This window comes from Diadema antillarum, unplaced genomic scaffold (assembly GCF_040938485.1).
Source record: "Diadema antillarum isolate AM-2024a unplaced genomic scaffold, OU_Dant_1.0 scf00000099, whole genome shotgun sequence".
Classification (NCBI taxonomy): domain Eukaryota; kingdom Metazoa; phylum Echinodermata; class Echinoidea; order Diadematoida; family Diadematidae; genus Diadema; species Diadema antillarum.
Genome location: NW_027270988.1, coordinates 4,297,475 through 4,311,459, shown reverse-complemented (window position 1 = coordinate 4,311,459; position 13,985 = coordinate 4,297,475). Strand labels below are relative to the sequence as shown.

Below are 13,985 nucleotides of genomic sequence, written 5' to 3'. Positions count from 1 at the left end.
GACTTTATTGCCAAAAGATACTATGAGGTATTGTTGTACACATTGACTCTCACTTTCCGAATAGATTTATAAATAACGAGAGTCCTTGATTTAAGCTTTTCTATCGAGGCCAAGATATTGTGCGTACATAATGCCCCCCCCCCCAAAAAAAAAACAGACCTGTAGCACGTGACATGACAAAGATGATAAAATGTTTCGTATCAACGACCATGTGTTATGCAGAGTAACAGAAGAACAAAACAGTATAACAGCAGAAGCCAGGGAGCAGGCAAAAGAACCTGTTAGCTATCAAACAACAATAATGCGTTACATAATATTACGATGACACGTGTCCCCATTTCAACGCACAATAGTAATGTTCCAAAGAATAAAATTCACCTTTGAATTACAAACTTTTCACTCTTGGAGCCGGGGTGGCAAAACTCAAAAGATTGTGACGTAAGGGATTCTTCATAGTGCTCACGCCAGTTGTTGCTTCAGGTTTCAGAACAAATAAACAGCATTGAAATTAACGAGGGGAGTAGAGCAATGACCCGCGAGCTCTAAATCATTGAGTCTATTCTTACGTAAATTACGATGAGCGTCTTTATAATGTGTGTGGATGTAGCCAACAGTTTAAACGGCTTAGAGGCTATCGTTTGTGGGTGGCGGGAAAAGAAAAGAAAAGAAAATAAAGCAATTTGATGTACAAACAACAACAAAAAAAGAACTTCAAGGAATGTGACCGTCGGAAGATGCTATACAGTGTATGGAGGACGGTTGGGGCGAAAATCATTGATTTCTATTATAGCTAACGCAATTCACTGCCAAGTTTTAAAGTAGCCCTAAAACCCGCTTTTAATAACAATTGTTTAACAACAGCAACATAAAAGATTGTTCTATTGTTACATAGGATTTCCTTATCATGAGTCATGTCACTGTGTATGCAAACACAAGCACATTGGACCTACATCTTCATTTTTGACGTGCAAGGCATTCAGGGTTCATGTGCAAAGTCAAGGACTTCATACTGTAAATCTATGTTAACAGTCTAATTATGCAGCTGGGGCAACGACCAGCCGACTGTGAATGACGATGGAGTGTTACGTAAGGCTTCGTCGCCAGAAGATACCGTATGAAACACATTGATACACATTGACTCTCACTTTTCAAGTTGACTTGTGAATGGCTGATAATCTTTCTCACTAAGGCCAGGATGGTACATACATTACGCCTCAAACGAAAGTGGCCTACAACACCTGACATGATAAAGGTGACAAATTGTTTCGTTTCAACGACATGTGTTTTGTCTCACCTCCCTGTTCAGAGTAGCAAATGAAAAAATAGAACAGCAAAAGACAAGGGGCAGGCCAAACAACCTGACTTGCAAGGCATCGAGAGTTCATGGGCAAAATCCAGGCTTTATACAATAATATGTAAAAGTTTAATCAGGCAGCTATATAGGGCAACGACCAACCGACTATATGGACGACGATGTCGCGTTACGCAAGACTTCGTTGCCAATAGATGTAAAAGTACCCCCCCCCCCCAAAAAAAAAAAAAAAAAAAAACACCCAAACAAACAAATAGACAAGATGTTTGATATCAACAACCATGTGTGTTTTAGACCAGACGGCGGACCAAAGACCCGTCATCTCTAAGAATAATATGCGTTATGTGGGACTTCATTTACCAGTTGTAGCCATATCTATGAAATATACAAATTAATTAAACCTGGTAACGGTTCATAACTGACAGGCTAACTGAAATTCATGCTTGAATTCCAAAATTACATATCACTTTACAATCTTAGGAATCAAACAATTCCTTTCGTCTAAATATTTTCTCCGAATGAAGAAGATTGCGTTCAATTCCCTTGTAACGATCGAGGGGGAAATTTCTCACATTTCTAATACAGACATTGGAAAGGTAGAATATATATTCTCCATATGAACAAGGAGCACGTTCTCAGACAATATAACCTAGTTTTTGTACATTTCTTATAGAAAAAAATAATGGTGAATTACCATAAAGCTTATATCCTCATACCCTCTGTTTTATCAACATTATTTTCATCAGTCGCGTGAAGTGTCATTAACACTTCTTCTGGTTTTTGTCTTATGAGGAACCTGAGTTCATATTCCAATTCAGAAACATTATTCATATTCCAATTCAGAAACATGATTTATCATGCACTGTAGTGTAGTGTTGTCAGTGTTGAAATCAAAATAACGTAATTATGTTCAGTGGATTGGGAAACTATGTGAGAGACTAGATAAAGTTTACGTATCAAAGGCCACGAGTTACAGAGCAGAATGAGGCAGTTAAAAAGAAATGAGCAGCAGTTGAGACTGGCGGCATTACCCGTCGTACAAGGCGACGAGCAAAAAAAAAAACAAACAACTATATATAATACAATTTGTGTTGTAGGGCAAACAGCTTGTCTCACACTTCTCCTAACTGGAATATAATACTGTATAATCACAAGGTACCTTCTTTCAGGCTTTTCTATTTTCGACATTATACTTTAACACTGTACAATCATAATGTGCCTTCTCTATTGGCTGTTATACTTTCAATTTATATCACTCATATAATGGATTCATTATGAGAGAACCAAAAAAAAAACACATTTCGGATGAACATCAGCTAATTCTTTATCGTAAAGAATGGAAATGTGCATTCTCCTTACTTTGAAATGAAGTTTAGCTTTCTTCAGCCCTTCCATGCCGTCCAGACTGCTTGTGAAGAGAGATTTGTGTCGTTCTTTCTCGTCTGCAATATGACACGGGTGCGCCTTACAATGATTCGCGTGGCTAGCTTGTCCTTGGTTCTCAGGCCGTACGCTATGTTGGCAAGTCGTCCACGCTCTCGCTTCATCGAAGCTGGAAGATCGGTCCGTACGGTGATTCTGCGGTGGGTAGTGCTGGCTGCGTCGGTGGTTGTTGCTGGTTGAAGGGATGCGCGTTGTCGAGTACGTGTAGATGCCTGCAGAATCTGGTCTCGGTCGCTCATGCGGCCGAATCGAACGATGATTGGGTCTGGGGCGACGGTGTGGCTGGTTGGTGAAGACGCGGCTGCGTCTACCTGTTGTGCCGGTAGTCTGCGAGGAAGTCGATGGGCGTTCATGAGTGGAATTCTGGCCGATTCCTCAGGGGAAATGTTGAGGATCTCTGCGAATGTGTCGGTGCAAAGTTTTACTACATCTTCATTGGAAACCTTTGGGATACCGTATATCAATAAGTTCTGTTTACGTTCATGGATTTCGAAGAGCATTAGTTTTTCGTCCAGTTCAGATTTTGCTTTCTCTATTTTGTCGAGCAGGTCCGGTAGTTTGGTGGATTCGATATCATCAAGACGGCAAGACATGTCGGTTGCACTGGTTTCCAATGCTGTGACAGTTTGTTTTGTTGTTGTTAACTCCTGTCTCAGTGACGTTACGTCGGTGATGAGCCCGTCGATTTTACCGTTTAGCTGGCGGTTATTTGCCTCGGTTGTGTTTTTAAGGTCCGATATCATGGATGCTATATCATTGATGGTCAACAGCGGGTCACGGCCCGGCGGCGCTTGCTGGAATGCTGACGGTGCGGACTCCTGCGGTGCGGGACTGGCGTTAGAAGATGTGGAGCGGTCGTGGTCCGAGTCTGCGTTGGTTTCACTGACACTTTTTTGAGTTAAATTTGCCGTTCTTCGTGTGGCCATGCCACCAGTCCCTGTTGTTTTCGATGTCATTGTTTTTGACTTCGTACTCATGGTGAAGAAATGATATCAAACATGGAGTTATTTCCTACCAATATGTTGTGGAATGAGAGCTGATGCGTAGAGTTTGGGAGCTCTGCAGCAGACACGTCCGTTCAGTACCGCATGTTCAGTACCGCACTAGTAGGCTACTCTGTCCAGGCTCAAAGGCATTTTGAGGTGAACCTCAAATTATTTCTCCCAAACACCCAAAATTGTTCCTATAGCCCCTTTTACACTTTCACGGATTGCTTCACGGATGACCACGGATCGTCATCCGTGGTGTTCCGGCATGCAAAATATCGATTTTCCTCTCAATGCCGGTGTAGATATGATGCCAAATGGATGTCTACACGGACAAGTACGGAGGCTACACGGATAAGTACGGTGCCTACACGGACAGACAACACTGCAAAAAGTCCGGTGTTAAATAGTGAACACCGAGCTGGTGTAAAATTTTCGGTGCTCATTTATGGTGTTAAATTAACACCTCCGGGTGTCATTTCCAAATATAAAACTGTTTTTTGAAGAGTTTCTTAGTAACAGCACTTCTTGTTGATTTTTAATTTAAACAAGACGATCAAGAATTTTACATTAAAATACTAGATTTTTGAAAAAATGTCAAAAAATATTTACACCACAGTAACACCAGCTGGTGTTAAATCTAACACCGATGTTTTTACAGTGAAGGAACGAACGCGAACCACAGCGAAAATGATACGGTGCTAACACGGCCATATCAAGGAAGAGCACGGATGCAACTGGGTCCCTTCGCGGTCTTTTCACGGATATCCCTAAAATGTTGATAGAAGACACTTACTTTTGCTTTTGATACTTTATCGTTCTCGGGCAACATGCCTCCATAGCAGAGCTAATAACAAGCACATCGAAAGTTTACAGCAGCCCGCATATGCCTCGGCTGTTCGACGTCAGGTAAATCTCTTTGTTGCAAACTCTCATTTTGCGGGAACATCATCACATAAACATAGCAAAGCAAAACAAACAAATCAAAACGCACACAAAAGAAAACAACGTCAAGGAAATGTGTGTGGGTCACTGAAGCTGTTCAGGCCACCATTATAAGAACGGAGTATGAGAGGTTGCTTGCTGTTCTGATGGAGGAAGATGAAAGCAGATTTAATGGACTTCATGAACTTGTATTGGCATTATACACGAATTTCCCATCCCGGATGGAGCCGATGCTAATACGGACGTCCCGATGTCTTCATGGATTGTCCCGGAATGAGTACGGAGGCAACACGGAGTAGCCGGTGCCTACAAGGAAGGAATACGGAGGCAACACGAAGTAGACGGTGCCAACAAGGAAGATTTTGTATCGATTTTCATCCGTGATGTCCGGGATGAAAAATTAAAGCCCCTTTTACACTTTCACGGATCGCATCACGAATGACCACGGATCATCGATCCGGGATCATCCGTACTGTTTCCGGCATGACCGTATTAACTCCATGAAGTCATCCGGCATTATCCTTGATCATCCGGCATGTCCGCGGAAAAAATTAAGCTTGCTTAATTTTTCATCCCGGACATCAAGGATGAAAATCAATACAAACTCTTCCTTGTTGGCACCGTCTACTCCGTGCTGCCTCCGTATTCCTTCCTCGTAGGCATCGGCTACTCCGTGTTGCCTCCGTACTCATTCTACGACAATCCGTGAAGACATCGGGACGTCCGTATTAGCATCGGCGCCACCCGGGATGAATGTTCGTGTATTTTGCCAGTACAAGCTCATAAAGTCCGTGAAATTTGCTCACATCTTCTCCCATAAGTACAGCCATCAACCCCTCATACTGTTCGTATAGTGGTCGCCGGAGAAGCTTAAGTGACCCACACATACCTCCTTGCTGTTTTTCTTCTTTGTGTGTGTTTTGATTTGTTTTGTTTTGCTTTGTTTATGTCTTGATTTTCCAGAAAAATGAGAGTTTGAAACAAAGAGATATGCCTTAATGGTGTCGACAAGCAGAGAAGTATGTACGCTGCGGCAGTTTTCTAGTGTGCTTGTTATATTTAGCTCTGTAGGCATGTCGCCCGAGAATGATAAAGTATCAAAAGCAAAAGTAAATGTCATCTGTCAACATTTTAGGGATATCCGTGTAATGACTGTGAAGGGACCCAGTTGCATCCGTGCTCTTCCTTGATATCCGTGTTGCCTCCGTATCGTTTCCGCTGTGGTCCGCGTTCATTCCTTGTCTGTCCGTGTAGCCTCCGTACTTGTCCGTGTAAACACCCAGTTGGGATCGTGTTCATACCGTCATTGAGATGAAAATCGATATTTTGCATGCCGGAACACCACGGACGACGATCCGTGGTCATCCGTGAGCAATCCGTGAAAGTGTAAAAGGGGCTTTAAGCCCCTTAATTTTTTTCCGCGGACGTGCCGGATGATCACGGATAATGCCGGATGACTTCACGGAGTCAACACGGTCATGCCGGAAACAGTACGAATGATCCCGGATCGACGATCCGTGGTCATCCGTGATGTGATCCGTGAAAATGTTAAAGGGGCTTATGTGTGTATATCTGAAGCTATACAGTGTATATTGTATATACACAACAAAACAACTTCCCCACGTGCTAATGAATATGGCGTAATTTTCTGACAAAATCGTTTTGAGGAAAATGATTTGGCATGGGCGTATCTTCAATTATCGACTAAGTTCTTTATGAAAATGAGAATAATGAATATAGATATGCATGTGTGAGCACACATCTAAGACAAATAATGGTCACTTTTTGTGTGCATACGTGTATTTGACATTCCTGTCAGTTGTGTGCAGTTTATTGCCTATTTACTGGTAACAGTGTGTTTGCATACTTGTAAATGTGTACATTTCTACAGTTACCATTGATATAACATGAGATTTCATTTCAAAAGTAGTAGCAGTTCTACCAATATCATGATTATTAAGTACTCACATCATTTTTGCTTTCTGTCACAATATTGTTCATTTTTTTCTATTCTATTTTCAAGGCACTTTGCAACCGGCAAGCCCGTGCAAAAGCTGATCTCCAGCGTGTACCCGAAGGTGGAGAAGGAGCTAGCCGAGAATGATGGGAAGCCGATCGACCCTCGACTCCTCCTTACCCTGATCATGTCCAATGTCCTCTCACAGATGTGCTTTGGAAAGAGGTACACATTGTATTACACACGGCATGAGCATCAGGTGATCTCAGGAAAACATACAAAATGAGCACATAAACACAAGCAATGATGTGTGTGTTGACAAACATCAATGGAATTTGATATAAAGTACACTTGCTCCTAGAGATTTTTTTGAGACGTTTCTAGGGAAGGGGGACCTTCATCCTCTTCGCGCAAGATTTAAATCCCTATACCCTCTACCCAGCCCTACTTAAGCGTCGCCAGGACGTTTACTCCTTTACCACATGATTTTTGTTTTTGTTTCTATAATTAAACCTAGTATATCCCTCTCTCGATCTAGCTACGCCCTTCATGACCCCAGGGTGAAGCAATGGATGCAGCTGAATGACGAATTCAACAATAAGTTCGGTCTCGGTCTTGCAGCCGACTTCTTCTCATGGGCCAAGTGCGTCCCTACCAGCGGGCTACGGATGATCAAAGATTTCAAGGCTGGGATGGAGAAGTTCATTAAATCTGAACTGGCGCAACACAGACAGAAAACCTACGACCCTGGTAAGCTTTCTTGATACAGGCGATTGTTACTATCGCACAAAAGCACAGAGCGTATATCTTGTCTCCCATTCTGCTTCTGCTTCGATATACAGTACCAAAGAGGTAGGCCCTGCATGCCAAGGAGGGCGGCCTATAGTAACTCCTTGGTCACTCCGTGCACATAATGTATGCTGTCCCGCTTGTTCGCAAGGTAGAGCGCGGGATGCATGAGATTTTGCCATTTTCCCGTATTCAAGTTTGTTAATCTGCGTCTACACCATGTTTCCGGCAGCCACGGCAGCCACGTTTCAGGCCACCGTGGAGAAAATGGGATGGACGTGAAACAACGTGGTGAAACGGGATAAACAAACGTGATTACCGTGGATGCCGTGTCAGATTTTCAAACTGTCAAAAAAATTGCCACGGCAGTCCCGGTGCTAATGAGGAATCTTGTATGCCGTGATAAAACGGGGTGAACGCAACGAAACACAACGGCACGTAATAGGCCGTAACAATACTTGGAGACGGAAAACATTGATAGTCTAGCTTGACCAGACACCGTGAGAACAGCGACTGATAGCTAGGCCTATTATGTTCACCGGGGCGAGAACTGGAACGAACAAGGGTGGTATCTTGCAATCCTTCCTAGGAAGAAATTTCTTCCTATTAAAGTCAGGATTTTTTCCTGAGTGGTATTCTGAAAATCTTCATAGGTTTCTTCCTACGCATCTTCCTAACTTTTTTTCCGAAATTTAGGAAGAAACTTGGGAAGATGTACAAATGAGGATGAGATATGCAAATTTCTGACTACGGAAGAAGTTGGTATTCTAGAATGCTCTTGGGAAAGAATTTTAGGAAGATATTCAGAAAAACCCAACCCCTGTCCTAAGTACGTTGTTAAGATATAGCAAGCTGCAAACATGATAGGCGCATGCCATTCACTGCGCGCAACAGGTACTTTGATGCACGAAATGGGCATGAGAAAGGGGACATGCCGCGCACACGTGTATTCAAACCTATACGTCATAAGAAATATGCGATTGTTTTTGGTTGGTTCCTTAAATGATACGACATTTCGAATTGGCTTAAGAAAGGACATGTGAGGGGATAAGAATGACCTAATTTGCATTAAGAAGTTCCTAGGAAGAAAATTCAGAATACCAATTCTGTTTTTCCAAGGCACTTCCTAGCTTTCTGGCTTCTGAAGAAACTTAGGAAGATTCTAAGAATACCACCCCTGGACTAGAATTATGCGAAGGGCGGAAAGCAGGAGAATGTCCCATCTACCCCTACGTTTCGGGCAAATGGGGCTGCCGTGGCCCCCGGGACATGGTGTAAACGAAGCTTTATGCTAGAGTCACACTTGGCCGGATTTCGTACCTGGTCCATAAGGAATTAAAACCCTATCGACCCGGTTCGAGCCGTAGAGACCCACTTTGACCCGAATCGTAACCTGTGTCAATTCCTGATGGATTCCAGGGGCTACGATACGGCGGTGAAAAATGTTTGGTCATGTTCAAATTTGTCTCACGGATTTCAATTCTGTATTGATATCCAAATTAACCCGGTTCGAACCGCATTGACTCGCGTCGACTCGCTGCAACCCTCAGCGTAAAACCGTATGGACCCTTGCCGTGTGCCACATTGCCTTCAATGCAACGGATCACGACAAGGTTTACATCCGGGTCGGTTCGGGTCGGAGCGAGTTGACACGGGTCGATAGGGGTCGAAAAGGATTCATTAAGGGATTTCAAAAGCGGATTGTTATACCGTTCGATACGGATCAATACGGATCTCTACGGATCGAACCGGGTCGATACGGTTATAATTCCATATAGACCCGGTTCAAATCCGGGCGTGTGTGACTGTAGCAAAATTAACTACCCTCAATTCCGGGACCATTCCGGCTCATTTTCTCCCGGATAAAATCCGTTTTGTGACCCGGCCGTGTGTGACTCTAGCATTAGGTCTTTCTCTGCACATCACTTCTCACTGTCAGTCCCGGTATCTGTGACAGTTAGTGCGGGAAAGAGGATGCCGACTCCCGGAAGCCCGTGCTCTACCACGGATGCCAGTAAGTTCCCTCGGGTGCTGTGCCCGTCACGTTCTGATGGGATCCCTCAAAATATTCACGTTGTGATCAAGATCTTTTTTTTTCACGTTTTGACGTTTTTCTATAGATGTCACGTGGAGAACCGGCAGCTTTGGAGAAAGGTTGTGCCCACGGTATAAAAGAACACTCCTATAAAGATCCATGCAAAAGCAATGATTGTATCTTGAGACTTCAAACACTAAATATTGAACACGAAAACGCGGCTATCAAACACCCTAGCTTGTCATGAAAACCTGACAAAACGTGTTGAAACTGGACAAAACAGGGCAGAACATGAAAAAACTGAAAATAGAGGGTGAAAGATTCCGGGAAACATCCCGTCCCAATTATACGGACAACCTCCTCGTTCACGAGATGTCAAAATGTTGGTTGCGTTCTAATATTACGACCATATAACGGCTATATACTATTCTCTTTTTTAATCCTCACTATGCTGCCGTGGCATATTTTTGACATAACAAAAGGCCGGCGCAGGGCCGGCGCAGCGTTTTCAAAAGTGTGGGGGCCCACTTCCGGGTTTCATGAGCTGACAAGAAAGAAAAAAAAGGGTCCTCAGCTCATTCTTCTCTCCCCTTTTATTTCCGAGTGTTTTCACTTGACGAGAAAAAAAAAAAAAAAAAAAAAAGGTCTTCAGAGAAAAAAACATACCTTACCGCCGCCATACTTCAAGATCTCTATCTATTTCTTTTTACTTACGTACTTCTGGGTAAAAAAAAAGTGTGGGGGCCCAAAGTGATGACACCTTATGTATTCCTTTGTATGGTGCACAAAAAGTGTGGGGCCCGAGCCCCACGGCCCCGACGGCTGCCATGTATAAAGAGAAGTCAACGTATATCCATATTTTCAGAAAGAGAGAGAGAGAGAGAGAGAGGGAGAAAGAGAGAGCTGATGAAAGAAAGCCTGGCTTCCCGCTATCAGATAGAAGGGGAAAGCGGAAAGGAACGTGAAGATTTCATTAAGATGCAATTTTTTGCGAAATTCAGATGGAAAGGAGAGGACAAAATTCCATTTCAATCGCAGTTCACTCAATACCTGTCGAAGGTAGGCAGTCATTTTTAGATGTAGACCTACTACCTGATGTATCTGTTGATTTACTTTCAAAGGTGAGAAGTCAAGAACATCGTTATTGCTGTGTTCTAGACTGAGCACATTCATTGCAAAATTGACATGATAATAAAGTACTAAGTAAGATTCATTCCATTGGTATCCGTTTTCCAGACAACATCAGTGATTTCTACAGCATGCTGCTGAAGGCCCAAGAAGACGCCAAGCGAGAAGGGGAGAACGTGGACAAACTGACCGATGAACACATTCTACAGACTATATCGGATATCTTTGGTGGTAAACATATCCGACAGATCTTTTATGATCTGGTTCGCTATTGTCATCCCTTTTAAAATATTTTCTCTTCCATTTCTTTAAATCGCCAAATTAAAAATTACAAACATGTGTGACCTCTTTACGCTATTGACTCATGGAAGTATGCTTCAGGTTATGTCAGTAATTTCAATATATGAATGAATATTCTTGAATACCTAAAAGTTCTCTGTACATAAGATTTATCAATATCTGATGAGATCTGACACCACTCGCATTCCACACCGAAATGAAAATCAGTTTGTATAGTTTCCCGAGAATACAAATACAAGTATTTTAAGATTATGGTCTTATGGAGCTATGCACATACATCTCACTAGCCTCGAATACGACGAGTTTGACCTGCTGCAATTTATATATCACAGGTTTTTTTTTTGTGTGTGCGTGATTCAGTTGTTTTTTAACAGTATCCATAATGGTATCTGAGACCCTATGCATATATCCGAATAGATGAATATACGATGCAATTCATTACTTGTATTTGTACTGTCCGTGTAATCTTAACTATATTAGTGCTCAAACACTAATTATTACATGTCATGGGTGATAAGACGGGTGCTTACCTGAAGAGGTTTTCCAATTTTGCTTCTCCATCATTATGGCAATTGTAGCTTTCCCTCTGATCGTTCGATATAACACCAAAATTTGATATAGATTATTCTCATTCACTCATTTCAATTTTGTTTGTTTCGGTTTGATTTACACCCCCATTGAAATACAAGCACCCTGTTAAAAAAATCTGTCCTGTATATACAAATACATGTATAGGGTTTAATTCGTCCCACTATTAAGCGGCAACATTCAGGTAAGCTCACTAACAACGATTTCCAGCCTTGAAATTTGTGAACTTAGTTATGCGCAACTCAAGCAAAATTACATGGCTCCTTGGAAAGCAAGACATTACAGTCTCTCTCTCTCTCTCTCTCTCTCTCTCTCTCTCTCTCTATATATATATATATATATATATGTATATACATCTGTCTTATGCTACCAGCTGGAACGCAGACTACCGTTGACACATTGTACTGGGCATTTGCCTTGATGTCCGAGAACCCCGCGATTCAGAAGAAAGTCCAGGCGGAGATCGACTCCGTGGTCGGCCGTGATCGTGTGCCAACCATTGAGGACCGCGGGACTCTGCCGTACACCGAGGCCACTTTGTATGAGGTGATGCGGTACAGCACAATCGCTCCTATCGCGTTGCCACATTCGACCATGTGCGATACCAAGATAAGTGAGTATCGATCGAAAGGCACGTAAAATTCACATTAGTTCCTGCGTCAGTCACGCAATTACTGAATTAATCTGCTCAGCGGCAAACCAATGATGAAACTCGATTCTTTCGTGGATTGAGTATAATGTATGGCGTAATGTACTTCCATAACATCCAAGACATTTCTGAAATGGAATCATTTAAATTTCGGAATTTCGTCACGGGATGTAACGGTCGTGTCCTATGAAAGTGAAACCTCGTAATTGTTAAATTTTATTTTTTAAATAGTCGAGGTTACGACTTTATAGAGATAAGGACAGTAATGTATTTTCATTGATTACTTGAACTAGGTGACTGCATCATCCCAAAAGGAGCTATTGTGATAATCAACATTCATTCGATGCACTTTGAGCCCCAGGAATGGGATGACCCAGATTCCTTCAAGCCAGGTAGGCAATCCTGTTAAAAACTTGGGGTCCATGACATGAAAGTCTTATGACAAAATGTTTGCTCAAATGGCACACTTAAAAAGAAATTCATGAAATGGATTTAAAGGCATACGATAGTCATCCCTTATGGAACGTAAACTGCGAACGACAGAAGTTTGTGCATGCAATTGCGCAATGCCAGACTCGGTGCTATATCCATAAACGTGTGGGACAATGCTGCCACTGAGACACGTGTGTGTGTGTGTGCGTGTGTGTGTACGCATCATACACAAACATTGTCACCGCGAGCTGCGGTGATTGGAGGAGAGAGGCCAGACGACGCGTGGCTCTTTTGGCCTCTCTTCATGCGTATGCGCACTGAGAGTGTGCGTCCATTCGGAAGCTCTCGTGGCTCGCTCGGACAGCCATTTTGGGTTAGGAGATTTGTAGCACAGAGCTCTTGTAGTCTAGAGTGTTGTTCGCTGACCCATTGAGCCAGCGCTATTCTCATTTGGGGTCACTACATTTGATACAGAATGGGGGAGGCCGCGTGTTGCGTTCGTCTCCGTGCCGCACAGACCACTCGCCACGATTGTATGCCTTTAACTTCTCTTTGAAAGTTTCTCATTGCTACATATGAGGGACTTTGGCCATTCTGAGATTTATGTAAAGACTTTTATGTGATGACTTCATAAAACGGACCCCTCGTCTGTATGGCATTCAGGACATTTTTTAGCATAACTGCACGGATGTTTCTCACTATCTCCAATACAGAATATTATATCAGTAGATAGGAAGCTCCAATACAGTATTATACCAATAGATAAGGTGGGCCTAGTTGTACCGAGATGTCCCACGAGTCTAGAATTACTATATGCATGAGAGAATACCCTCGACTAAAGGAATAGCCCCCGGGAATAGTTGAGAAAGTCTAGCCGTGACATGGCTCGTCACGTATAAACAGATGTCATTTTCTGTCACGTCATGGCACTGCGTCACTTGGCCCAACTCATGGGTGGGTCTACTTTAGGATTCGTAGGAATATGTTAACTAAATAGTATGTATTGAAACATTCATTCAGTCTGATTAAAAAGTAGAACTGTCATTATTTTCTGGCCAACCAACATTCTAGTGTGTTTTTCTACTCGCTACCAGAACATTTCTTAGACGAGGCCGGCACAGTCCGCCAGCACCCTCCCAGCTTCATGCCCTTCGGAGCGGGTCGCCGTAGCTGTCTCGGAGAGGCGGTTGCTAAGGCCGACCTCTTCCTCATCTTCTCCTGGTTCCTCCAGAACTACACCTTCTCCAAGGTACCGGGCAAGGAGAGTGAGAGCCTTATCAGCCTCATCCCAAAGACAGCTGCCGGGCGTCTTCTGAAACCATACGAAATTGTGATCAGCGAGAGGAGGAAATAAACATCATAATGTCACTTGTCTTGAGAAAAACAGATTGATTTTGAGCACATTAAAAAATGTAGCCATG

General features: G+C 42.9%; 1 protein-coding gene across 1 annotated transcript in view; it reads left to right on the top strand.

Annotated features, from left to right (window-relative positions):
- Nucleotides 1-13,985, top strand: part of LOC139718743 (steroid 17-alpha-hydroxylase/17,20 lyase-like) — a 35,048-nt gene extending 21,063 nt beyond the window's left edge. Inside the window, exons 4-9 of the mRNA XM_071630210.1 lie at nt 6,710-6,868; nt 7,182-7,393; nt 10,704-10,826; nt 11,857-12,096; nt 12,426-12,524; nt 13,659-13,985. Of these exons, the coding sequence (XP_071486311.1) occupies nt 6,710-6,868; nt 7,182-7,393; nt 10,704-10,826; nt 11,857-12,096; nt 12,426-12,524; nt 13,659-13,918 (1,093 nt within the window). The 3' untranslated portion in view covers nt 13,919-13,985. The remainder of the gene's footprint in view (nt 1-6,709; nt 6,869-7,181; nt 7,394-10,703; nt 10,827-11,856; nt 12,097-12,425; nt 12,525-13,658) is intronic.